Genomic DNA, 27699 nt, shown 5'->3' with positions numbered 1-27699 from the left:
AGGCACGGCGGCAGGGAAACTATTCGGAGTGTTTTTAATTAGAACGCAGGTCTTATTGTTCATGTCGGCATCACCAGGGAAACCGCAGTTTGCGAATACCCCCGGGCCCTCGAGCAGTGTTATTACGACGGCCCTCAGCGCACCTGTTCAGAGCTGGATCCAGCAGCCCGGCTTAATGAGGCTCCACGTCCATCCGCCAGAGGCAGGAAAACAAGCCCAGCTAAACGTCAAAACAGGTAGCCCACCGTTTCATTAACTGGACTTGGAGATAAAAGAAGGATTCCAGTTCACCTTCAGGGACTCGTCGGTGTGGTATCATCGAGCGAGGTACATAATCCGAACTGGATGCAAAACCCTCTTAATAAGACAGCTATTAAGAAGTAAATGGGATGCGGTTTGAACCAGATAACGCATCACCGTTTCACAGGAAATGTGGATTGTGACAGAATCCTTCCTTGTACAAACAGCCTTTATTCCCGTCAAACGTTGCCAGTGATTCATCGACGAATAGGACAGAGATGTCTGTCTCTGAAGTGGGAGGAACACGCCAAGAATGTTCAGCTGATGAATATAATTCACTGTTTTGGGAAAAAAAAAATACAGATTGTTCTGGTTTACTTTTCCCGTGGTAACATTTACTGGTGTGTTGGCAGCTGCTGCCCCCTAGTGGAGACCAAATGAAGCAGACAACGACGGAATCAATAGATGGCACATGCGGGTTGGGTTCACAGCCCAAACACTGCGCCGGTCAAATAGGGAGATTATTCACGGGGTGGGTGGGGCAGGGGGGGACAACGTCTGCACAAGATTGACAATGTTTCATGCACTTTAATATATCAGTTTCTCATATTCACAACAAATACATTAACCTCTTTTTCTTTTAATATAATACAGTCTTAAATATTTTTACACTGAAATAGTTTCTTAGAATTTCATCTATCAAAACTTTATCATCTTAAGCTTTTATTTTTTTTCCATTGTTTTAGTCTCCATGCCTTCTAGCAAACTGACAATATTTTTATTGTACAAATTTACAAGTGCTGTCACCCCTCAGGGAGTGGGACAGACGGTTCTTAGATGAGAAAGTTAGAGGTGCGGGCAGGTGAAGGGGGGGGGTGGGGGGTGGTGTGTGCTGGTGGATACAGATCCGGGATACAGAGAGGGACCATAAAGTGAAGGAAGGGCATGATGACAGCACAGATAAATAAAAGAATTAAAAGAAAAAAAAAAAGACAGCGAGGGAGGGGTCAAACATGACAATCAAGTCGAAACCAAATTACTCCATAATCTCTATGGTCCACGCTCACTTTAAAAGATAAACCTCTGTAACAACATCCTTTTAAAAAATAAAATATTTATAGAAAATAAATACAGCCATCTTAAAACACAAGTTCCGCGCGTGTTCTGCAGTTTGTTATATTGTATGATTTTAATGTCACGCCGTCAAACACAGCAGCCCGGACGGGGACGTGGAAAATAAATAGGTCAGCGAGGATGTCGCCTTCAGTACAGACCGCAGCAAGCGGGCAGCCGGCCCCCCCCCCCCCCCCCCCGCAGAGCGAGCCTTCACGAAAGGAGGGGGGGTGTTTAGTTTTCCTTTCCATCCTTCGTCAATCATACAGTTGGGAATCCAGTTCTTTCAACCTTTACAGTCATCACGCTAACAAGAACACTAAGTCTAATTCTACACCAACTTAACACAAAATATATAAACAAAATGGATCGCAGACTTCGAAACAGAAACGTGTTGCTGCGGCCGTCAACGTCTCCCCAAAGAGTCCTTCGTAGGACGAGCCGCTGGCCATTACCCATAAGCACCGCCACACTCTGTCTGAGGGGGTGTCGTGGAGCGTGAGTGGCTGTCAGAGGGCCATCCAGGTACTTTTACAGCTCAAGGACCAATCACTGTAAACATCGAGGAAATACCCTGAGATCCCATTCGTCAGTACCGATAGGTTACAGCTCAGCCAATAGATGAATGGAGACCAGGAGACGCTACATTACTTTGAATTTGGCTTCAGTCTGGATCATCTGGAATGCGGGGGGATGGGCTATCAGAGCCACAGGGACCGGAGATTTAACGGTCATGACAGATCACTCCCATAAGGCGAGGAAGAGGACAAATAATATGGGGGTGCAGCAGTTGACCTTTGACCCCCTGCGTAGTGACACAGCCGAATGCAGGTTTACAACAAAAACTGCATGCATCTCATTCACAGGAAGCAGACCTGGCTTTGCTGTCGGACTGACCCACTGGCGAAGGTTCGACCGGAAGGTTTAGACAATTTCAGACATGAATCTAGCACTGGTGCCAGAAGCCTCAAGCAGCACAGATCACAGCCCGATGACAAGATCCCAAGGTTAAATTAAACTTGACTAGCATTGGTAAATACCCAGTTATAACTGAAAATAACACTAATCCGTACAGGCTGCTCTGAAGAGGAGGAAAAGGAAAATCAAAAGTACATTTAAATTAACGTAACTGTATCAGAGGCTCCGTCAATCTCATATCTATCCAGTGAGTGTCCCACAGTTCTCCCTGCAGCTGTGGGTGGGGGGTCTACAGGGCACCCTCGTGCCACATTAAGCCTCAATTGCGAACTGGACATGGGGAGCCCCCCACCGCAGAGTCTACACAAGCCCCTCCTAGCTTAAAATCAGTGGATCTCCACTCTTACACAGTTGCCAAGTTATGATCCTGGTCTATATTTGTTATAGGTCAGTGTTACAGTCTTCCTGCGAGACAATTAACAGTTAAAGATCAGTTATTTTTGTAGGCAGAGGGGGATGTTTAGTATTAAATCAGATTTTTACAAATGGTTTGTCCAGCATGTGTAGCCAGCTGCTAAAAAGTGACTGAGCAAGCAGGGGTGGGGAGTCACAGTGGAACAGGTGTGTGTGTGTGTGTGTCCTACATCTGAATTACCCACTTCCACTGCCCACCCCCACCTCAGCTGAACATGGCTGCCAGCTGTGATGAACTCTGGGGGGCCAATCCCATCCACTGTGTGGGGGTCTGGACTTACGATGGAAACGTGCATCGTTAAACTAGCAAAGGGGTGAAGATGTCTAACCGCACTGTCGCTGCTGACGAAACAGGTTCAGCGCATCTGTGCAACTGAGCCAGCCGTGTGTAACTGCATGCGCACGTATAATTAATGCAACACACGACCACAATGACCTGCCTTCCCTCCACCGTGACAGACCTCCTGCCCCTTTAAAAATATAAATGGCCAGTCGTCTGTATTCCATTCTGATTTACCCAAAGGGCACGGAAGTCTCGCTGCACTGTCAGGACTCACATCCCAGCCCAAGAGTTCCCACTCCTCCCTCCAACTCCCTATATTCAGAAAGCTCAGCACTGCCCCCTACTGGCTGAAGAAAAGAAAAATTGAGTGAATGACTGCAACAGAAATGGGGGGTGGGTGTGAGACACAAAGTCACCTCGCAGTAACCCCTGGGTTTTATTTGTAGGTCATCAGACACAAAAGGTCCATGTTTGTATGACCACGTCTGGAGAGGAACATCTAAGCAGGAGCAAGACCAGTGTTTCCACATCCCTCTCAGGTGCACAGTACAGTGCCACAGAACGACACCAGGTGATGACGTTACAGCCCCCCCCTCCCTTCCACTTAACGGGGAGTCAGATAGAATTTATGCAAAACCCTGCAAAACAGAGGGTCTGGGATTCATGCCAACATAATATGGCAGTTTGGGCTTAGACTAAGCAGTTAATGTTACTATGAAGCTTCCCACGCTCATATAAAATTAAAGTGTTCCATATATGTTTGGATCCATTACTACAAAGTGCAAGTAAACATCTGACAGAGAAGCAGTTACGGAGACAAGAAAAAGCACAAAAGTTCTCGAAAAAAAAACAATCATTAAAATATTTTTCCCCATAAATAATGATATTATCTAATCTTCTCAGGCCGGCCTGTCCACAAATCTGCTTAGAAAAACAAAAAAGCAAAAATAAATAAATAAAAACCTGTGACGCATAAACACTGGAATGTGAATACATGTAGGTGTGGGACATGGGGAGGGGGGGGGGTCTATTCTCCACGAGGGCCCTCAGAACACCAGCGAGGCCAGCAGACAGCTAGATTAACAGGTAAACAGTCATCCGATGTGACTTCGCTTCTATCACGAGAAAAATCACACCACAGGGACCCATGTGAACTCAGGGCAAGACAAAAAAAAGTAATTAAAAAACAAAAGATCTCTTTTTTTCCCACTGAAAGATTAGAAAACAAAATTTGACGGAAAGCGGCAGGAAACCACGGCGATCGGACGGCACTGCTGACAAAAAGCTTGCAAACAGACACACGCAAACAAACTATTCGTTGCATTAAGGAATCTGGCTTATTGTGGCACGATGTGTGACAGAAGTGTAAACCTCACAGTAGCAAGACTAATTAAAACAGACTCATTCAAAACAGCTTCCTGTTCGGGGTCCAAACTTCCATTCTTACCAGAGCCAGCAGGGGCAGACGGACCAAGAAGGACGATCATGCTTATTGGCGAAAGCATCAGTGGCTTTCTGGAAACTTCACAAATCGAGAGACTGCTTTCAGATAAAGCCCCTTCTCGCCGACGTTTACATACCCATAACTCACCCCGTTATCACACTGACCTCCACAGACACACGGCGAACATGCATTCCAGACTGACATGCACATTTTGGGAAATGGGGGTGGGGGGTTTTGGAGACTTGATAGCCTTCGTCCGTGAGCAGACAGATGGCTTATTCTGTAGCTTCTTCATAGCGCATCAAAAGTGCAGTGATTAGCCTGCGATGGAATGTAATTCGTCATTCTTCTCTCACAACATAACCTGACAAACAAACAAAAAAATAATAATAAACTCAAGGTCTAAAAGGCGGCGGTGTCCGTCTCCAAATCCCAACACCAAGGTAAGAAGACAAAAAAAAACAGCCATATGAAACAAAGAAAACCATTCAAGTTGTCTTCCATTAGCTTTGCTGCTGCCCGTGTCCCTCCATGGCCTGTGATTGGCTGTGACTTGTGCCCATCACCCTTCTCCAGCCAATGAACAGGCAGAAAAAAATGCTGCATCCCTCCCCCCCTTCAATGCCATTGGTCAAAGAATGGCTGCCGTGCTCCAGCTCACCTTGCGTGATACTTCTCCCCATTCCCTCCCCCATGAAGGAGGGACAAGATTAGGCATCTCCCCAGCAACAGCTGAGCTGCCCCCCTCCCTCGCCCATCGTCGACTCCCCTCGTCCTTCATTCCGCCTTGTGATGGCGTCGGAGGGGGCTCCTCATCCAGGCCTCTGGAGCCCCTCGCTCTCCTTCAGCCATATTGTCCATATTCTCTTCCTCATTCGAGTGAGACTGTTTTTTGGCTGCTCCAGCACAGCTGTTGCTCTTCAGATAACAATAAGGAAAACATCACATTCTTTGTAACTATTTGTTTGTAATGGATGGACCCACTGTAGGAACACAAGACTTTTTTTTTCCTTTTTTTTCGTTTGTTCTTTTTTTATAGTCGTTTTCTTTAAAGTGACGAGGGATGAACAGGCAGAATCCGTCTACTTAAATGCTGAGAACTCCCCTGTTGAGATGAAGAAGAGACTCAGTGATTTAAAAAGGCATTTTATAAGAAGGTTTTCACTTTAATCCAGACATTTGTTTGCGTTTGGACTCAGAGAACAGAAGGACTTTCTATTAGACTGCAAACAAACCACTTTGAGTAGTAAATGAAAACTGTGCTTCTCCGATGTGTGATTAAATGGGATTATAGGTGGGATTTAGGGTTTTGCTGGTTGGACAATAACCAACGTTACAGCCTAAAGTCAACGTGCACACGTCCTTTCAAAAGGTACAACGGCACAATGGCTGGGGAAGGAGATACGAAAGACTCTGTTAAAAGGCAAAAAAAGGCGAAAGGTCTAAGACTCCTTTTCCCAATCAGGTCCTTCCGAAAATGTGGACTGTCTGGCAGGGAGCCGAAAAACATGGACCGACTGAATCTCAGAGGATCGGACTGGGAAACGCTGCTCTAAGAGGTACGAGATCCCTGCCTTTTGACAAATAACTACCGGTAGAAGCAGCAGTGCAGTCAGGCAGAGTGCCCCTTGCGGGTCATGCTATCACCAGAAGGCCCTCCGCAGAAGCTCACCATATCCCCCCGCCTGGATGGGGGTCTTGGGGGAGGCGCAGGTGTACAGGCTGAAGTCCTCGGTCTGGAAGCCGGCGCGGTTCAACGACGGTTCCGAGGCGCTGCGGTGGATCTTGGGCAGGGAGCGAGCCAGCAGCTCAATGGAGGCCAGGATCTGTTGAGGAGAGGGGGTGGGTCAGACTGAGGGTACCAGTCACACACTGCTATCAAGTGTACATGTGTGTGTGGGGAGGGATCCAGGGATAATCCCTTGGGGGGGTGGTGATAAGCCCATACACTTCCCCAAATCTTAAACATAAATAAATAGATCACAGCCCAAAAACCCTTTGGCAAGACAAAGCACCTAATAGATTATAATGGTATTTCTTTAATTGGACAGTAAATTGGCAATGCGCTGCTCCTTAAATCCATTATTTTGGACATCAAGAAATCTCGTTAGCAGCAGAGGGATAAAGAATTTACTTTCAGCAGGTACCGTGAGGATAATCCCCAGCTGTGCTGCCCCGATAATGATTACCTTAACGATATATTAGGAGCAGCACACTAACTGGAAACCTTAGCGTAATTGCACTCGTTAAGCAGCAGGGGGCACAGTGGACAAGACGTAAAGATTCCAGGGGTGGGTTACCTGAGGGAAGAGGGGGCGCTCCTCTCTCTTCTTCTTCAGGCAGTCGGCCATCAGCCTCTTCATGGCCTTGGGACAATTGCTGCGCACCTTGCTGAGGTCTGGAGACAGGTAGCCCCTCCCCACCATGAAGATGATCTGCAAGGAGGTTGGCGAACCGACAGCCAATAAACAATGAGGTGGGGCGGAGTCACGGCTGTCACAGAGCCAATCCGCATCGGTAAACAGAGTGCATGGGATGCCATGTATGCGAGTCATCATCAGTAAGAACTTTGTGGAGGGATGGAGGGAACGTTACTGACATGTAACAAACACGCTCAGCTGTAATATTTAATTTACAGACAGGTATGATTCCTCTGCATCTCTCTACTGGGCTAAAATTACAGACAGAATGTAACTGTAGCCACAGGGCTGTGCCTGGAACCCTGAAGGAGAAATCAAGGTTGTGTCAAAGTCCTGCTGCACAGACGGTTATTCCAAATCCAAAGCCATATGCTATTCTCAGAATTCACTAATACCTCACACTGCTGACAGAGCAGCTTTCCCTGTGAAATCATTATATCTCAGCAACTTACTTTCTGAAAAAAGCCGGATCGTTTGATCCAGAATCACATCCCTTGACCGTTTAACATTATGCATGAGCTTAACCGTTCCTGGAGACCGTGAGGTGTCTGCCGCAAAACTTTAATTGCCATCTTTTGGCAGATGGTCCCCTCACTAGCTAACGGGTCAAAGCACTTTTTGTCGCTTTTTTGTGTCACAGCTTAGGGGCTGAAGGGACTTTATGCATGACCTTGACATGCCTTGACAACCACCCCCCCCATTTTTACTCAGGAAGATTTCTGCCAGCAAGTTCTACTAAAATCCGGTTTATAAAAACACTGCTAATGGGGGGGGGTGGGGATTCAACGACCACCCTATCAGACAGCACAGACCCCATACCTCCTCACCATTTTGCAAATGTATCCCATCATGCAAAGTTCTTGCATTTAAAACCTTCATTCTCTGTAATCCTAGAACGGCGAGGACTGCAAACACAGCAGAGGTGGGTGTCTGAGGACGCGGGAGCATCGCTCAGTCCACGGGGTTTCCTACAATACCCACGCGACCCACCTGATCCCTATTGTTGATGTTGGAATAGGGCAGCGCTCCAGACATGAGCTCATACAGCACTATCCCAAAGGCGTACACATCCGACTGGAAGCTGTAGGGGTTCTTGTCCTGCAGGCGAATCACTTCTGGTGCCTGGGGATATAAGCAAACCGAAGCGCGCGTCATTAAACATAAAGCTGCTTTAAAGACGTATGATAAAAAGGTATATATTTGTGTGCATAAGCAGTGGGTGTCCTTGCTCTTCCAGACTGTCTGTGTTGTTATATCCCACAAGCACCTTGAATTCAGCAATAACAGCTGGCCAAATGACAGTAGGCTACACCAAGAGAAAACTTGTTATACATTTTGACTGGTTTGGAAACAGGAGGAATAGTGGACTTTATGTAGGAGTAGGTTTTACTAGACAAAAGGGTTAAATGAAAACAGCAGAAGAGAGGAAGAAAGACAAGGAGACCAAGGGGGATGAAGCCTGGGCACTTGGGGGTTGGAAACCTGAATTATAACCCTGGAAACTGACTGTGGGGTCAGGAATGGATGTTCATACCTCTCTGTCTTACAGGCAGATAAACGCCCTTGGGAAGTGATGCTCGGCAACCCACTGAGGCACCGGCAGAAAATGGCCCGAGCTGTCGACAGTGTGAGCAGGCACTCACCATCCACAGGATGGAGCCAGAGAGCTGCTCGAACTGGTGCGAGCCACTCCAACGTGACTTCACCGTGGCCAGGCCGAAGTCACCGATCTTCACCGTCAAGTCCTCGTGCAGGAAAATGTCTGATTGGCCTGGTTAAGGAAGCAGTCCCAGATAACTGTGCTCTTACCCAAGGGTCTATGTGGTGGGTGCTGGGGGAGGGAGGCACTCGCTAGAAGCTAGTAGGATACTGTTGCTCTTCAGGTCCCTGTGGATGATGGACTTGGCGTGCAAGTAGCTGAGAGACAAAAGCGAATATGTTTCATTGGAATGAACTTGGGTCCAGCTACCTCCACACCAGCTGGTCTAGGGCTCAGCATGAGGTGAGTAAATGGGCAGGAACCGTGGCTCATATAAACCAGTTCGCCAATCAAGCTCTAAGTTTACTTCTCCACTTTTAAGGGCACAAAGTACTTCAGTCACATCGCTCACACCTTACAGCATCCTCCCAAAGTCAGTGTGAAGAATGATGTTTGCACCATTTCCTTTCAGACCAGCTTTAAATTCAGCGATGTATATAGTATCTGCTCTACATTCTCTTTCAACATCTCAAAATAATAAAAATCCTGCTTTCATAATGTATCACTTTCCCCTGCTTAAATCTCAGTTTGCTAATTTCGTGTTAGCCTACCACGACCTGCAGAATCAGCGCTATATAGCTTGGAAGCCTTGCACAGTTGCAGAGGCGGACATTTCAGGCCCCGAAAGTAAAAATCCAAACCAGGACTTCGTTTCAACCAACCAGTTGAGTACTCTGTAACTGTGACTATACTCAACTGGTTGGTTGAAACAAAATCCTGGTTTGGATTTTTACTTACAGGACCTGAAATGTCCACCTCTGCACAGTAGTCCAGGTTCACATGGCCCTCCCATCCAAAGGGGCCGGGCACTCACTCCATGCCCTGGGCGGTCTGCCGGGCGATGTCGATGAGCTTGATCATCTCAAACTTGGTCTCGATGATGTGCAGGTGGTGGTAGAGGCTGGAGCCCTCGCACCATTGCGTGACGATTGCCAGCTGGGGCTTGGTGGTGTAGCCCATGAACAGCAGGATGTTGACATGCCGCGTTTTCCTGGGGGGCGGGGGGGGGGGTTAGACAGAAGACTTTTTAATTAGGACTTTGGAAGAAAAGTCTAACAACCTTAGAGTTTTTGCTGTGAGGCTTTTGCTCATCTACACCAACAAGGCAGCCCCTAAGGTCTGAGTCCTCGTGGATCGCACTAGGACACCAGGCAGTACTGTAAGACGCCCAGTCCACTAATGACCAGGGGCGCAAATCGAGTAAGAAGCTCCAGAAAATGATTCATTTTACCCATATTAATTACATCTAAATCACATACAATGGAACAACATTAATTGAAGAGATTGTCTCAATAAAAAGATGTATGGTAAAATAAGAGTCTGGCAATATCACCACAAAGGCCAAAGACTCAAACTCTACCCCTTATGGACTACAGGTGAACCAACCAATCCAGAGAAAAGTACTTTTAGCTATTTTAGTGCTTCTTACCTGAGAACGCCCACTTCGTTCTTGAAGGCCTGTAGCTGCTGAGGAGTGGGGGCAGTGACATTGAGCATCTTCACAGCCACATCACCTGTGCACAAGCACACATGCCAAATGAGGCGGCGCCATCTAGTGGTGGGAGGTGGTGGCAATGAATGCTGTAGTACACGGCAAATCTCCGGGTCTTTAGCTAGAGTGAAACGCGACTCTTGCTCCTGCTACCGTAAAGCATATTTACAGCAGGCTGTTTTGTATGTTTTATTCAAAATGGAAGAAATACACAGGGTCAGTGAGAGCTTAGAAGCTCAGGTATCTTTGATATCACCGCTTATGCAAATTCCCCCTCCCCCGCTTACCGTGCCACTTCCCCTTGTAAACCGTCCCAAAGGACCCGGAGCCTATCCTCTGGCCCAGTGTGATCTGGCCTTCCGGAATCTCCCAGTCGTCACTCGAGTCCCTCCGACCCAGAGATTTCTGGGGGGGGAGGGGGGGACACCAGTGCCAGATAAATAACTGACACTGCCAACTTACCACTGATTCCTTTCAGATCTTTACGTTTTAGTCGTGGAAAGTCTTGCCTGATATACAACATTTAGCATAAAGTGTATTGATAAAAATAAAAGCTGTATACTACTAAAGCGCATTTTTAATAAAAAAAGAGTTTTATGCAAGTCAGGATTGAAGTGGGAGGGGCCATAGCCCACCATTTTGTTGCGGTCCTCGGACGACGACGAGGACTTGCGCTCCCTCTGCTGGCCCGGCGATTTCTGCGGTGCCTTGACGCTGGTCAGCGAGCCAGGCAGGGAAGCGGGGGGCGTGGCCGATAGCCCCGTGGCGGACCCTGCGAGACAGTGGAGACACAGGGAGGTGTGGGGATGCAGGGTTCACAACAGGGCAGACGGAGAGGGAGGGGGGCAGTCTGAAGGGGGGGGGGGGGGGGTGAGTTGGTGGAGAAGTGTTGAGGGGGCATTCTGTGTTTGCTCTGACCGCATTGTAGCACACACAGGTGTGGATTCGGGAGGGTGGGCATCACAAAAATACATGCGGTGTGGGTGCGGGGGTGTGTGGGTGGGGGATTTCCAGAGAGGGGGGGCACACAACCTGGTGTGGTGGGTGGAGTCTAACGGCAGAGGAGCCTCAGGCCTGGGCGCTACAGATGGCAGACCCTCACTCTAAATCCCCCCAACTCAAGCCCCTTCTTCTGCTAGCAGTTAGCATACGCCTGGACAGGGCCGACAGCTGCACTCATCCTCTCCCTGCCAGAGACTCTTCATCATCAGATGCTGACAAGGCTCACGGGTCAGAATCCCCGGGTTCTGCCAGCTATCCACACTGACACCAGCCCCCATGTCCTCGCATTCATGCCAGAATAACCTCAGTCTCCTGCAAAGACCCATCACCACTCATTTCAAATGCCTACAATCTGCTTTTTCAAGAATTAAACTTTATACACCCAAGGAAAAATTAGCTAGATATCCCTTACATATATGGAAAATAGTCAATAATTTAGTTATTATATTTAGCACAGACTTCACATTGAAGATAATTATAAAATTATAAACACTATAATAAAACATATTATTAACACCGTAGAAATTCTAACCCTTAGACTAGCCTCATGTATGAAATATGCAGCAAGATGACCACCCTGGAGCAGTATCTGCAAAACAGCTTCTCAGACCTCCTAAAATACCGTAAGATGGTCAGCCACCTCGGGGAACCATGCTGTCCCCAATTTAGCTTTACGGAACCTTCCTGTTCTCCTTAGGAGGCCACTGGAACTACCGGTACGTCCAAATATACAACATGTCAGATAAACACCGATCATGCGGAGCTGTGGTAGGTTACGCTCCAGAAGACGGTGAAGATGTGGGCAGAGGGGGAGTGACAGTGAGATTGGGAGGGAGAGAGGAAAGGAAGAATGAGAGAGAGAGAAAGAGAGAGAGAGAAGAGAGAGAGAAGGAGCTTGGGACACAAAGGCCTAACTACCTCGAAACACAGGGCCAGGCTCAAAATCAAACACAATGTCATTGGGGTAGGAGTAAAGGAGGGGGCTTGAGGTCCGTGTTCGGTGCTTCCTCAAGCAGCGAGCAGGTTGGCCCGGGGGGGCTGCAGGGAGGAAGAGAGACAGACACACATCACGGGCTGGGAAGCCCGGGAAGCCCCCCCCCCCAAGGGGCCCCTGTGGGGGGCGTGCTCTTTTGGCTGGTGTTAGGGGAGGGTGGGCAATGCAGGGGAATCCCCGCCCAGCACAGCTTTCTACGGCTGGGGGCTTTTTAAAGACACGGGCGCACTGGGGGCTCCAGAGCGGGCCTTTAAAAAGAGGCATGATGACGTGAAGGGAAGGTGGGAGGGGACTTCTCTGTGGCCACACCCAAAGGGCCTTTATGACATCACTTCACACTGCTTCCATTGGTTCAGATTTCTGAAGGGAACTGCATGAGCCAACATACATTCTATACGTTCTATCTGATGAACTCCAACAAAATGCAGGAAATATTACAATGTCTGTTAAGTGTTTGGTCAAAGGAGATTGTGAAAATCAAATTCTGAAGCAAACAGATACGATTAATACAAAGCAGATGTAATTTCACAGAGGCCTTGGGGTGCCCAACAGAGGCCGCCGAGAGTCAGGCGGCCAGGGACTCAAAGTTAGCAAGATGACGGCTAACTGATGAAACAGTGTGGTCTCCCTACCTTGAAGGAGAAATGAGTGATGACAGAACAACCCAACTGAACCTGCTAAAGTTCACTTTCCCACTGAGGCACATCAAAATGCCACAGAAAACAAAGAAACACACAAGTGGACTCGGTAAAACAACGAAGAAACACGACGTCCTTACCTCCATCGGACCTCTGCAACCCTTGATCTCGAATTAAGTCCTGAAAGAAGAGCAGGCGGCTAAACATCAGCATGTGCTTTTGGGTTACTAGGAAAGGAGAGGAATCAGCTATTTTGGTTACAGTACAGGGCTCCTGTCATAAAAGTGGGGGACTCCACTCAGCCAGTGTGGGTGGTGATTCCTTGTCACTCACATCGATGTTGACCGGCTCGATGGTGTTGATGTGTACGTTGGGAGCCGAGGACGAGCGGTCCCTCTGGCCAAACTGGTTGCGATGATCCTCATCGCCAGGACGGAAAGTTTGTGGGATGGGGATGGACTTGGAGGGGGAGGTGGAGGGGTAGCACAAGGACCTGGGAATGAAAGACAAACCAGGAGGACAACGAGGGTGAAGAACTATAAAACTCACCCACCCGCCCACAGCATCCTTTTTACCCCACATATTACGAATTAGGTATCAGGGGCAGAAAAAGAACACAAGGACGATTTAGGGATGACCGTCAGTTCCCATGGCAACACTTGCAAGACCCAATCAGGTATCAGTTTGTGTACGGGCTCACAAAAACTTCCGGGTCACATGAGTAGCAGTCACCTAATCTTTACATTCGTGAGCTTTATCCAAAGAGACAGTGGAGAGCTATTCTTCAGATGGAAACAAACTCACTTTAATTCCACGTCATGCCAAGCCCTGAAATTATGGCAATTCCGCTATAATATAATAATTATAGAGTAAGAGAGACATCTTCTGCAGTTCAATGTTTAATTTTTAATGGTTAGGCTGTTTATGGGTGATGGATGATAATTAGTGTACAGCTTATGGATACTTATAAAAATGACAGTTTGAGAGGCGTTATATACTTGGGAGCTACAGTCTCCTTTCAGCACCTCCTTATCGACAAACTCCAGTCTAGCACCAACACTAACCCATAAGCACTAACCTAGAGACACGGAGTACATTATCGAAGCTCGCGGATCGGACTGCCTTACCCGGTTGAGTCAGAGGGCGGCATAGAGGGACAGAGCTCCGACACAGGTGTGTTGCTCTCTGAGGACATGTCTTCGTGCGTTATCGGATGGTGTTCGAAGAATTTGGAGACCAATAGCAAACTGCAGAGAACGATCAGAGAAAATAAAGGGGCAGTACAGATGACAACATGCTTTGCTGGAAAATAATTACTACATGACACACATTTCTGTCCACACTGCCCACATTAAGCCGGAACCTGCTTCCCTGGCCCCACCTCTCCCCAACGCATCTTCTCCACCATTAGATCAAACCCCACCATAGCCGACGGGGCCACTTACTCCAGCTGGTCGTAGTTGACGCACATGAGTGGCACCTCCGTACTGCAGCGCTGGTGGAACTTGTAGCCGCACGTCTGGCAGCGGAAGCCCTGGAATAGAAGCTTCCGGCAGAAGTCGCAGAAGGCCAGCGTGAAGAAGGTCTTCCGCACCTGTAGGGTCATGCTAAGTCAGAGGGACGTCATGGAGCTACGACACGCCAAGATTTTGCGTTTTTGGCCGCACTTACGAAATTATGCGTCGTCAACGGCACATTTTCTAAAACCTCCACGTGTAGCTCCTCCCCAGTGAGCCAGGAAATGTCCATGTCCCAGCCGATTGGCTTCTTCTCCCTGAAAAGGGGAGGAGCATAGAAAATATGCATCCTGTCGTCAGTTGTGGGGACCAGCTGACGATCTACAGTTACTGAATGACAAGAGATAAAGTCACAGCTTCTGGAGGCCGAGTTACCCGTCCTGTATTCTGTACACCGCACAGCATTCTGGGATGAGGCCTCGCATCATTAGGGCTTTTTTGAGTGAGTCTCTGACAGTCATGCCGCAGCGGGCTGGCACCTGGGGTGGGAGTTGGAGGAGAACAGAACCCATCAGCCGCAGGGCCCATCACTCTCGGAACTCCAGCTGAGAACACCATCCCCTTACTCTCTAACTGTTAGTCCTTTGGAAGACACCAATACAAGTCTCCAGTAAATCTACTATAACTGCTGCTATCAGTGTTAGGGGATCATCCATCCATCCTGCAAGCACTTATCCTGGGATGGGTCACAGGGGAACCTGGAGTTCATCCTAGGCAGCAGAGGGCACGGGTCGGGGGTACACCCTGGGCAGGAAGCCAGGGAGTTAAAAGACACCACCTACGTCCTTAAATTCCACACTCATTTCACCTGGGCTGGAAAGTCCTCCAACATCCTGCAGAGAAAACTGGCAAACTTCTCTGGCCAGGCCACTGGATTTATTAGTTTCAGAAGATCTCCATGGCCAGAAAGGAAATAAAAATATGGGTTCAGCTTCCATGGAGAACCTTCTGGCTTCAGGTTCCAGCGAGATCCCAGAGCACTTTGATATCTCTCAGTACTTCTAACCTCAAACACAGGGAGGATTCCTCTTAACACCTGACTAGGCCTGAGACCTTCAGAGATAAGGCACACAGATGCACGATAAGCACAGTTTTAATTGGCAGGGAAAATATCATCTGAAGGGCAGATACCCGGCTTTTCAAAAATGTGCCAATAATGAGTCAAAATTAAACATTTACAAAGTCACAAGCTAGATGTTAAACTAAATTCTTCCTGCTATGGATCTGAGAGAAGCTACAAATAAACCCAAAATACTCTTATCTTAAGGCACAAAATACACCTGGCTTATAATTCTTCATTTTATCCATTCCTTGGCAGAAATTTTATCATATAAAGTCATTCTGAGATCAGCTTTAAATGTAGGGCACAAGTTACTTAAATGATTAAAAAGATGTGAGCGTGCGATCATGTGGTTACATGCTAAACTTCCGCCATGCACCCAACCATGAACGCTTGAGTTAACACATAAATGGGTACAGTGTAAGTACATAGTGGACCAGACTTCCTTGTGATGAGAGTTGGCCCAGTGACCACAGCTAGTGGTGGCTGTTAGCGTCGCGACCGCATCTTGCCAGACTGTAGACGAGCTCACGCTCACCACTGTCCTCTGCTTGTTGGGTAGGAAGACCCGCACAATGGGTTTCTGGGGGGATTTGGGGTTGTTGCGGGTGGGGTCAGCGGGCGTTGGCAGCACGGCCAAAGTGGTGGGGGCTGCCGGAAAGCCCTGCATGCCTCCAAGCCTCATGTCCAGCAGAGCAGGACCGGGACCGGGACCAGGACCGGGACCGGGACCAGGACCAGGCGACGATGCAGGGCAGGGGAAGTCAGCTCCATTGCCAATGGCCTCCAGCAGCTGCTGTTCCCGCTGCTGCAGGGCATCCAGCTTGCTGGTGTACTCCTCATAGGCCTGAGCGGGCAGGTCAAAAGGCTAAAGGTCATGATGGCCACCCACAGCATACCACATCTCTTTCAGCAAAATGAAAATCTGAATACAGCCAGACCTCTACAGCATCTACAAGTTACATCTACAGGGTAAATTACATCTGCACGTCAACTAAACCAGAATTAACCCATTGTCCTCACGCAATAACAATCAAGTGTCGAGACTCACCTCCAGGTATATCGATGGAGGATTGTGCTCACCACCGAACTTGTCCAGAAGAGCTTCCAGGTGCTCCTGCGTCAACTTTATCATCTGCTTGATATTCCAAATCTGCAAAAAAAAAAAAAACAACACGCCCTGAGTAACACACAAGGAACTAAATCAAGGCTGTTTCTTACCAGACTCCAGCGTGGGGCTCTCATCCCTGCCCCTTGTTTGAAGAGAAACCGCATAAAAACAAACCCTCAGAGGCAGCCCCATCCAGTGAATAAAAGACCACCCACTCCAGAGGTCCTGCATCCTGCTCAAACCCCAGGCACAGAACAGCAGCACACCATCTAGGCAACATCAACCGGCTCCCTCCAGATTTTCACATGGAGAGAAGGTTACTGTGCGTCAGGACACTAATCTGTCACCCAGCGGTGGCAGGAACGATGCAGAAGCAGGAAGCGCGACCCGGAAGCCCCTACACACCAACGCCTGTATTTCTCAAGGATTGCGCCCTCACCTGCAGAGGGGAGGTTTAACTTGTTCTACACTTTGGTTGGTTCGAAACTGACATGAGACCAGCACAGTGGCTACCTGGGTAGCAGTGACCTCACACCTCGTTGGGTTGGGGGTTCGAATCCAAAGTTTGCATGTGCATGGGGTTTCCTTCTACTCCGTGTGCGTAGAAACATGCCGCTCTCTGCCATTTCCAGAGTGCATCTGTCTTGTGATAGACATGCTACTTCTTATAGTCAACAGGCTCACTGCGACCTTATACTGGACAAGGGGTTGGAAGATTTTATTTAGCAGATGCTATTACCCAAAGCAACGTACAACCGAGAAAGCAGGGTCAACCAGTGCCTGGCAAGCGTGCAATTAGAGGTTTTGGGCCCCATGAAAACATATCAAACTGGGCCCCCGTATTACGTTCCAAATTTTTTAGGACCCCTGTCGCTCAGGGACCCTTGGAATCATCGTACTTGTCCTCTCCATTACGGCGCCCCAGATCCCTGGAACAGTTGGGGGGTTAAAGGTCTTGGTCTAGGGATCAACAGTAAACTCGCTCTGCTGACGCTGGGATTTGAACCGGTAACCTCCTGATTACAGGCACAGGATCCTAAATCCACTAAAACACACAGCAATGAATGTTTTTTTTTATATATTTCTCTGACAACACTCCACCTCCACAGACAAACGTCTGCAGCCTACACTGCACTGTGTCACTGGGTCACTGACCTAAATGCAGGCCAGCAGTTATGATCCAGGCGACAGCTTACCCCAGGTCAGACATAAACCAGACCACATACTACACATCAGGCTTTGGTTATATATTTACATAAACACACACGGAGTGAGGGGAACGCTGGGACGGCTCCCGCTCGCAGTATTCACACGCATCTTGTATTCGAGCTGCATCCAGCCACTCCCGTGTTTTGCCCACTGCCTGCAGCATGCACCGTGGCAGTAAACGGGCGCGTCACTAGCAGGCGGCGGGGTGCAGCAGCCCCCCCGATAGCTTAGACTGCACTTGGTCATGGCCCGAGTTTCGGGAGGGGGGGTGTCTATATTAAGGAAAGGCTGCTTCTGATCCAAAACCTCACTGTAAGCCCAGACTGCTGATGGACAATCAGAAACGGAGATGAGGACAACGGCATCATCCAGCACGGCGTGTAAAAAAAAAATACTGCATTTGTCCAAACATATTGAGCCAAAATATAATGTTATCCATCCCTCCCCCATTGAGGGTTTATCCAGCGCAGCGCTTTGGTTTGCATATAGCCTGTCCCAGGAAACGCAGGGCATGCGGCCAGGAGCGCGATGCATTCAGTACACCAGGACGTTCATTTCTGGACTACAGCCAAGGGTGACGCAATCGAGACAGGTTATCAAAATATTACATTTAAAATATTTAAAAGACACCATGTCAAGTTTTAGTTTTACGCAACGACTGGCACCCATCTTTGGTGGGATGTAGAAACCTAGTGAAGTATGCAGGCGTCTGTGAAATGAGGTGGTTGTGCAAAACTTAAAAAATAATGCTGCGATGAAGAAAAGCAGTATCCTGGTTCTATGATGATAATAATAATAATTAAAAAAAAGAATTGCGCAACATCGGCACTACGGAGTGGAAGGAAACGGCCTAAAGAAAGACAGGGTCAGGGAGTAACGGGCAGCCGGTGAAATACAGAAAGAGGCTAGAACGACAACAATTTGCAAACAGTGTGAACGAACGTGGGAAAGAGGGTCAGGCCTCATGGTGGGGGGGGGGACCGTCCTATGCCGTCCACTGACCAAACGCTTTTCCTAAAGGCAACTTTTGATTCAGGAGTAGCAGGGAGGAAACACATTAAGTGATAAAAGTCACACTATGAAGACACTAGAGGGGTCAGTCTGCGGATTTTCCTGCAAAAACGCACATTATTCAGCTTACCAGCCAATTGCTAGGTTTAGTATGTGTGTTTGTGCAGGCAAATCTGCAAATCGTGTTGCAAACTGGCCCTCAAGGACTGGAATTGGGTAACCCTGGGCTACAGGTTCGACCCCCAGCCCACTGTATCACGAAGCCTTCAGCAAAGCACTTAAGAAGATTGCCCACACTGCCCTACAAAGGGCCAGAACTTTCTAGAACCAGAAGCCTAGAAAGTAAAGAGTTACTTTGCAACTGCGGACAGGTGTGCGTTTGTGGTTTCTGGGGACCCACTCAAATAGTCCCCCTCCCACGATGTTTCAAAAACTAAATACAATAAAACCTCAGATTGTGAGCATAATTCGTTCCGGAAACGTGCTCGTATTCTTAAACACTTGTATATCAAAGCAAATTTTCCCATTAGAAATAATGGGAACTCAAATGATTCGTTCCACAACCCAAAAATATTCAGATAAACATGATTAACACAAAATATAAAGTAAAAATACATAAAACAAATTAACCTGCACTTCACCTTTGAAAAGAATCGTGAATGGTGTGAGGGAGACGAGAGAGAGGAGAAGAGGAGGTTTATTTTGTAGGACGACTTGCACCATAACTAACGGAATCAGTGCTATCTGTTGGCTCACTGGAATCTTTTTCTTTTTGTGTGACTTTAACAAGGAACCTATCAAATGACAGCCTCCTTTTCGATTTTGCGGAAATGTGTCATTGCATTGTTGCTAAACAGATTCATCGTTCGCACTGCTACACCCTTATTTGGGTGGTGCTTTTCTACTAAGTTTTTATTATACGAGTGAGGTACGCCGACTGAGACCGAGCATGGGAAATGATTACCCACAATCCCACAGCGAGAGAGAGAGAACCATCGGCTCAGTTGTGATTACCTGACGCTAGGCAGACAAAGCGTATGCGTAATACTCGTATTGCAAGACCTCGTTCGATTATCAAGTTAAAATTAAAAAATTTTGCTCATCTTGCAAAACACTCACAAACCAAGTTACTCGCAATCCAAAGTTTTACTGTAAATAGCTAGCGAGTAGAGTCAGAAGATTGTAGCTAGCTAGCTGTTTAGCAGAACATGCTATTTCAGCGTCTCCTAAATAAGGTAGTGCAGCGACTGAGTGTTCAACAGGGGGCCCCCCAAACCTCAGGGCTCCATGTAAATGTATGCTTTAAGCGGTGGTAAATACCCTGAAAATGCACTTCCGTCATAAGCAATTGTTTGGGACAGAAACACAGCCATCTACACATGATTAGCTATCTGCGGGAGGTTTTCCCACTTTTTCCCCAACCTTGAGGTTCCCTCCTCCCCCCTTTCCCACAGCAGCCAGTGAGCAGTAAGGCACTACTGCAAGATGGCTAAATCCCAGCTCAGCGATGATGGCCCTTCTCTCTCCGGGTCACTGCGTCCCAGGTCCTGCAGTTTGCTTCCACATAACTCTCAGCTGACAGTCCGGACCTTTTGTGGACCAGGCTAGTGAAGCGCTACTCCTGAACCTATCGGAGGGTCTTCACCAAGACCAGATGTGGTGACATCCCAGCTATGATCTTAGGTCCAGTGAAGAAGCATGAGAGACCGAACTGAGGCTTTAATCCTACAGCCAGTGCCTCATGCATTTAACCCTTTCAGAGAGGGGTAAAGCTTCCATTGGGTGCAGTACGATTTTTCCTTTCCCAACAGCTACAAATCGTATGTCCAATTTCCAAAGCTCTCATGTCAATCTGACTTAAAATTTAATACTGATACAAGTTAATATAATAAATCAGCTATTAAATTGGGCCATTATAACTGGCCTCATACTGGCAGAAAATACACACAGCATTAGTCACACTTAACAGTTTAAATACAATAGTACTTTTTTCCCCCATGTTGAAACAGACTAGGGTGCTTAAATACCCAGAGGCCTCCACTAAAATGGCTACTCAACTCACTCTGTTTAATAAAACAGCCCAATCTAAAGAGCCTTGGGGGCTGCGCCCATGCTGATGTGCTTCTGAAGGGACACTTAGCTACAGTATATGCCTTCATCCCGACACCTGAAGCAGGCATGAGCGTTGGGCCCAAACGTGAGAACCCCACTAGCGGAACTACACAAACTGGAAACCCTGCAGATCAATGCTTTACTCCTTCTCTGGGGGAGGAGCTGACCTCTCGCAGGAGTTCATGCAGCACAGGGCTTAGCACAGGTGCTACATGGTCATGTACCTTTACTGAAAAGCATAAACAAACGATTCATACAACAGAAGTGACCCGTCTCCCTCTCAAACGTTCACTGCATTGAATAATGCAACATGAAAAGTGCACCCCGGCATTATTCTTCGCCCTGGAAGGGATGAGCCAGCTTGCTTCTGCATGAGAATGCAGTGTTCCCCTGTCACAAACCTAGAATAACTGCAAAGAAACCCCCCTACATGAAAGCAGGTCTCTGTTTAAAAGCACCATTTCATTATTGTGGAATGGCTTGCTATATTTATCAGTTTGAATTCCTGAAAAATAAAAAAACAAAAAGCTTGGTGCAAATTGTGCCACATTCTTTCAGTCCGATGCCCACAGCCTCCTTAGAGGAGTATAAGGGGAGCACTGGGTTCATTTCAGGGCCTTTTCAAAATACACCCTGAAATTCAGCCTCTGCGCAAGCATCCAAGAGCATTTTGTCACATTTAAACTTGTATGGAATGTCATCCAGGGCGTCTCCTGCCTTCCGTCCTGTGTTTCCTAGGACAGACTCAGGACTGACTGCAACTCCGTCCTACATAAGCAATGATGGAAAATGAACAGACGGAGAGAACTGAAATCTTTAACACCGTGACATCCTTCAGACATTAAAAAAAAGAGTGCGTGAGTAAAAGGATTCTGAGCAAAAACAGCATGAAACATATTAAGCAGCAAGTTGAAATTCCCGAACACCAGACAAAAAAAATAGTGCTTGGGTGCTGGATGGACTGCTGACTCTACGCTCAGACCTGTATGCGTGTGTATGTCTTAAAGGAGGAGAGCATGATGGGATATGCTGAAATGAACACATTCCAATGTACCTGTTCTTGTCCAGATAAAGGCTGGCTTCATTTGAAACAGGAAGCTTAAATTCCCCAAATCAAGTCAGAGCCAAAGCGGATGAAAGCAGGCATCTCTGATACAGTGAGATTATTCATTAACAGCACCCTTCCCATGCGGACTGTTAGCAGGCAGCAGCCGGCGAGCTCATCTAAGGCAGACGCGACATGTGGTCAAATCTGGAAGGATCTCAGGCGGCGAGGGACATCTGGGCCAGTCGAGGGTGTGGGAGAGAAGTCGAGGGGGCCACATGTATGAACGCACTCATCAATCTGGCCAAACTGATTGGCTAATCTTCCTGACAAGCCGGTCGCGAGCAGGTCACTGATCTGTCAGGCTGCTGTGCTCGTTCCCCCAAAGCAGCATTACATAAACCCCAATTAAGAACATTACTGCACACAACGCAGGCAGATATCTACAAGGGCCACATGCATGCTGGGGCGGCATCTCATTTCTCATACTGTCATGGCGTCCAGACATCGTACCACGCTATACCATTTTTTCACGACCGCCCCGCTTGGCTAATTTCGTCGGCAAGATTTCAAAATACCGCAGTATACCATATTACTGTAATAGAGCTCAAGCCTAGCCACACAGCTAATGGCGATATGCTAACATCTCTAAATAAGTTCAGCAGCACATTCGTGACAAAAGACACTCCAGTTTATAAAAAAAAAAAAAAATTACATTAAATTAAATTACATTAAATAACTCAGCTAGCAAGGTACATCAACAGGATATTTTATCCAGCAATGGCAAAAGATAGGTCAATGTTCTAAATATTACCATGGACCAGTAAAGTAACAACAAGCCTGCAATGTGTTTGGAGGGCAAGTCCTATACTGGAGAATGAAAAGGGGAAAAGGTAGTGAAATGGAACCCAGCCAGAACAGCCTCTCGCTTTCTCACGCAGCTGTCTCAGATCATCAGCAAATCATGTTTTTCATGAGCCAGTTTGACAGAGATGGTTATTTTCTAGTTGCATTCAATCATGGAAGTTTTAAAACGTCTAACCACAAAATCAAGGCCTTTTTTGTACTTGGCTGTGTCAAAACTCTGATTTGGTTTTCTAGATTAGACACAGGAAAACAATTATGCTCCAGACAGTTGTGTTAGCACACAAGCTTACTTCAAATACTGTTCACATGACAGCAGAAGTCCCTTCATGAAAATTTTCCTGGATGCCTACAATTCCCAGCAAGCACTGTGTCATCATCCACTGCACTCTCTTTACCAGGTGCTCATGGGAAATTGAGGATTAGCAACCAGGAAGGAGTAATGGGAGACTCCCCACTCTTCATGCAAATACCACGGTGTTTTCTTGCCAACAAGTCAAACACGTCTTTTGATTAATGTAGACAGAAAAAAATCGGACACTGATGGAAAGGAAACAGAAGCCATGGAAGTCACAAATCCTGATGCTGCCTGGCTTCTCCTACAAATCACAGAATGCTCAGAGTGCCAGTGTAGCAGTGGGAATATGACCAGTGAAAAACAGCACACACTACATCCATGCAGACACATGCAAAATCTCTGGTAGGGAAGGAGTTTGAAATGCCCCGGCTGCAGTAAGGTGCTGCAAACGGTGCATTTCGCTTTTTATTTATTTAGCGGATCCTTTTATATAATGTGACATACAACTGAAAAATAGCTTCAGTCCCTGGACTAACCGGAGTTAAGGGCCCAATGGTAAAACTCATCTGCCAAACATGGGATTTGAACCAGTAATCGTCTGACCACAGGCACAGCAACCTAACATGCTTAGCCAGAAGGCACGCCTTTGGAGAACCTGCACATACATCTATGCGCAGTGTGGAACCGAGGTGCCCCCTCACGCACTTTCTGGCTCTGGTTACCCTCAAAAACGAGGGAAAGCAAGGAACTGAGATGGAGAGTGGTTGTCACCCCCCCCCCCCCCCCCCACAAAGCTGATCAGAAAAGGCAGCATTTAATCTACTGCTAACGTCTAACAAGCACATGGGGTCTCAAGAAACCGAAGCGGAGCCCAGTTAATTTGCCAGTGGAGGTTAGGGTTAAGGCGTGATGAATACGGCTCCGGACATCTACCGAGCACCACAGACACACGGTACCAAGACGACAGCTGTCAGAATGGTGCGTAGCGAGGTTCTGTCCCGTCTCAGAACAGCCGAGACAAACAGCAGCAGGAACTACCGGCTGCAGGGCCTAACAGACACACGGTATCAGCTGGTGGCCTCACTGAACCAACCAGGCTGGAAGACCATTTTAGACTATAAATACAAAAAGCGTGTCTCTGTAACTCTGCCATCACCCCCCCCCCCACCCTGAAAGACTGAAACCCATAAAAATACACACTGACCAAATACCCCGATAACAACAAGGTTAGCATAAAATCAGCAGTACTTTATTAGTGTACCGAGAACAACCGTAATGTCCTTGTTTAATTTTAATCTGAGATAAGAAGTCTAGACTCCGTACTCGTGTTAGTGCTTGTAGTGAACTATTAGTAATCTACACCTACAGTCAAAACTAGTACTGCCTTATATCCTTATGTATTTCGGATTAACCAAAGATCTGTTTACAAAAAAAGTAAAGATCATCTAAGAGTTACAAATGTAAATAATTACAAATTAAGATAAATCACTGTGGAATTACAGAATAAAATACAGAGACAAAATGTATTTCCTTCAATATTCTATAATACAGAACATTTTTTCTGGTATACTGTAAACTTAGAACTAACCATGAAGAATGTGTTTAAAAAAATTCAAGCTATTCAGCATTACATGGGTAACAAGTTGCACAACCCCCACAAGTAGCAGCATGCTTTCTGTGACCAAAGCCCAATAAATGTTTTACCCCATATATGCCGATAAAGTTCCCCCACCTCCAACACCACCTTTTCCGAACAATTAAGTCAAGTAATGTTAAGGGAATGTCAGGCCAACTCTAATTATACACCTGAAAAGGTTAAATCCATAATAAATATTACACTTCCACAGATATGCAGGAAGATGGAAGACACGCAGAACCCCAATGTCCCGCAGATACTGCAAGTTTTAGCTACAGTTAATGTAGTTAAGGACTACATTACAGTAGTTAAGAACTGCCAGGTGTTTCAGAGGTGCGAATAATGCTTAAATATCTCACCCCCTCTTGATACCATTGCGGTTACCACAATAGCACCCCCCCCCCCCCCCACAACCCAACACGGGTGTCAGTCATGAACGACGATTCCCGCGTGTGAGCTAAAATAACCTGCATACGTAGGCATCACTAGCCGCAAGGATAAAGTGCGTTATTTCATTTAATGTCCCGTCCGGTCTCTCCGCAGCCACCATTAAACGTGCTTATTAGGAGGCCCAGTAGATGAAGGTGCATTAGCCCTACTGTCACATTTTCACATGACACAATAAATAGATGGATGCATGCATGCATGTAAGGATGTATGCATATATGCACGTACATATGTATCCACGGCTCCCTATTACTCCAAGACAAAGCGATGCTGTGCACTGGCATAACCCGTCTGAAACCGTCTGATGCTCAAAACAACACAAACAGCCGGCTGTCCCCCCCCCTCCTCCCCGGTGCGGATATTCAAGAAGAACAACAACAGCCACCGATGTTACAAGTAAGGATCAGCTGTTTAAAAATAAAAATTAAAAATTAAAAAATAACACGGAGACATTTGCTCGCCACATAAAATGGATACACGTCAGCAATGCACTGACATGATATGATATAAAGGCGGTTTTAATTCATCATTCTGCAAAATATCATTTTCAGTAGCTTGAAAACTTATCTTAGACACTATTCTAAAGAGCCTCCGTGTCACCGCTGCGAGCCGATCGGACGGCGAGGGGAGCCGCAGCTGCAGGAAGCGATGGGAGAAATATAAAGGAACAGAGAGAGAAATATAGGCCTAGTAATAAACAGTGCGTCTGGCAGCTGCAATGGGCATGTAGCGCATAATGAAGACGGCGGCGCACGCTTCCACAAACCCGATGTGCGGCGCCATCACAGCGCGCAATATCGCAGATATTCATCTGCGTCTCCGCGCATCCCCCCGCAATGCATCTCCGCCATCCATACCAGCGACCGGCGTCTCTTCGGAGCTCCACATCCCAGCGATCCTCCGCTCGCTTACCCGTCTCCTTTCGGCCCCCCTCGCCAAACCCTCGTCCGCCCATTAGCGTACCTCCTCCGGAATGTCCTGGTGGCCATCGGGGATCCCCCCGGAGCATACGGGATCCAGGCCGGCGGCCAGCTCGCCCAGTGCCCTCTCCCGCTCCGGATCGCGGTCCATGGCGTCTCCGTTGAAGACGGGCGGTGGGGACTCGGCGCTGCTCAACGCCGCCATTTTAAACTGCGAGAAGCGAGTGGAAAATAATAGTGAAAAAAAAGAGAGAGACAGAGGCAGAGACGGGAGGGGGAGACAGAGAGAATCGGGGGACGCCTGAGGTCGGAGAAGCTAAATGGGGGGCGCTTGGGTACCAATGCCCATTCGCTCACATTATTTTTAGTGTCTTCATGCGGCACCTATTTTTTTTATTATTATTTTATTTTTTTACAGTGCAGTAGTTACACTTACTAAGAATAAAGTTACAGTAACTTACGAAGCGAGCGCTGTTTTCATTCTGTAGGAATAACAATGAAAAACAATATGACAATCATTTGTAGGATACTTTACGTTTCACGCTATATTTTTTATTTTAATGTTGCATATGATTATATAAAAATATTATACTACCAGTAATCCTTATTCGTAATACTTTTTTACACAGTCATGACGTTATTAAACTCAATTTTTCCACAGATGTGGGTATATTAAATGACCGTGTTGTGGGTGTATTTAAGTATACATAATAATTAACACATATTAAAACTTTATTCTGATTTCAGCACATTTTTTTGTAGTTTTATGTCCTGTAAGGGAAAAGTCTGATCTGGTGCTGCTTTAAAAACCATAATGTAATGGATAGTTGTAGTGATCGGTTAAATATGTGGTTTCTTTCTCTTTGTTGCGAAAAGCATGTCGTATAAAGGGCGAACTGCGTTGAAGTGTCACTTGGGTCCAGCAAGGCGAAGGGGACTGAGGATGACTGTCAGTGCCAGCACCGCTCCTGTTTATCATATAGGCATTAAAAGCAATATACCTGTAGCCCTATGGGAATTTTGGGTAACTAATTTCCATAGTTAATTCCTTTAATTTGATGTTTATTCTGTTTAATTACTGTTAAAGTGTCAACCTCATATTGTTTAAAATATGTCATTTATGTTTATATGTGTCTTTCTTGGCGCTTTGACGGGAAGCCTCGATCCAGGCCTGCATCGCTGGCTTCCATCTCAGCTTTTGATTTTATATTTATGTCGCTTTAATATAAAACTGCCGGCTTTAGAGTTGTATCTGTATAGATTTAGATAATTGTCTTCACTGAGGAAAGAACTACTAAGAAGTTACCTTGCGTGAAAACCCGGCTAAATTTCGAAAGAACTTACTCAAATTAATCTTTTTGGTTTCGCAAGCATATTTGATTTTATTTATTTTATATACATATTTCCAGTAAACAGGTAAACCGTATTACGTTTGTGCATTTTTTCTCCTGTTGATAATTCACTGGTAAAGGTAACATCTGTGTTTTAAAAAGGGGTAAAAGAGTGTTACATTACTGATTAAAACTCACTTAAGCCATGCTAAGTATGACAGATAAGATGAGAGAGATGAATATATTTAAAACTTGCCTTTGCATACTGCCCATCGTCAGTTGATAGTAGTAATACCTTTCAAATTATTCTAACTTCCTGATTGCCTGTGGTATATAATTATTAGTGAAATGATTAACATTA

At 46.8% G+C, this 27699-nt stretch overlaps 1 protein-coding gene across 2 annotated transcripts; it reads right to left on the bottom strand.

The window, feature by feature from the left end:
• Nucleotides 1-813: 813 nt before the first annotated feature.
• braf (B-Raf proto-oncogene, serine/threonine kinase) lies at nucleotides 814-26325 on the bottom strand. Of its 2 annotated transcripts, XM_049010002.1 has the most exons (20): nucleotides 26051-26325; nucleotides 16406-16507; nucleotides 15893-16201; nucleotides 14670-14773; nucleotides 14449-14551; nucleotides 14223-14371; nucleotides 13905-14024; nucleotides 13111-13270; nucleotides 12918-12957; nucleotides 12064-12183; nucleotides 10779-10915; nucleotides 10431-10548; nucleotides 10081-10165; nucleotides 9466-9642; nucleotides 8763-8809; nucleotides 8536-8654; nucleotides 7883-8014; nucleotides 6773-6907; nucleotides 6145-6298; nucleotides 814-5577 (listed from the first exon to the last, which is right to left on the bottom strand). In XM_049010002.1, exons 1-20 carry the CDS (start codon nucleotides 26210-26212, stop codon nucleotides 5555-5557), a joined length of 2496 nt encoding a protein of 831 aa, XP_048865959.1. In that variant the 5' UTR covers nucleotides 26213-26325; the 3' UTR covers nucleotides 814-5554. The 2 variants fall into 2 exon arrangements, with proteins under 2 accessions (XP_048865959.1, XP_048865969.1); XM_049010012.1 differs by lacking the exon at nucleotides 12064-12183 and having other exon boundaries at nucleotides 26051-26324.
• Between the last annotated feature and the right edge of the window lie 1374 nt (nucleotides 26326-27699).

The sequence above is a fragment of the Brienomyrus brachyistius genome, chromosome 1 (assembly GCF_023856365.1).
Source record: "Brienomyrus brachyistius isolate T26 chromosome 1, BBRACH_0.4, whole genome shotgun sequence".
NCBI lineage: Eukaryota > Metazoa > Chordata > Actinopteri > Osteoglossiformes > Mormyridae > Brienomyrus > Brienomyrus brachyistius.
Note: the sequence above shows the minus strand (reverse complement) of the source record. Positions and strands in the feature narration are given on the sequence as shown.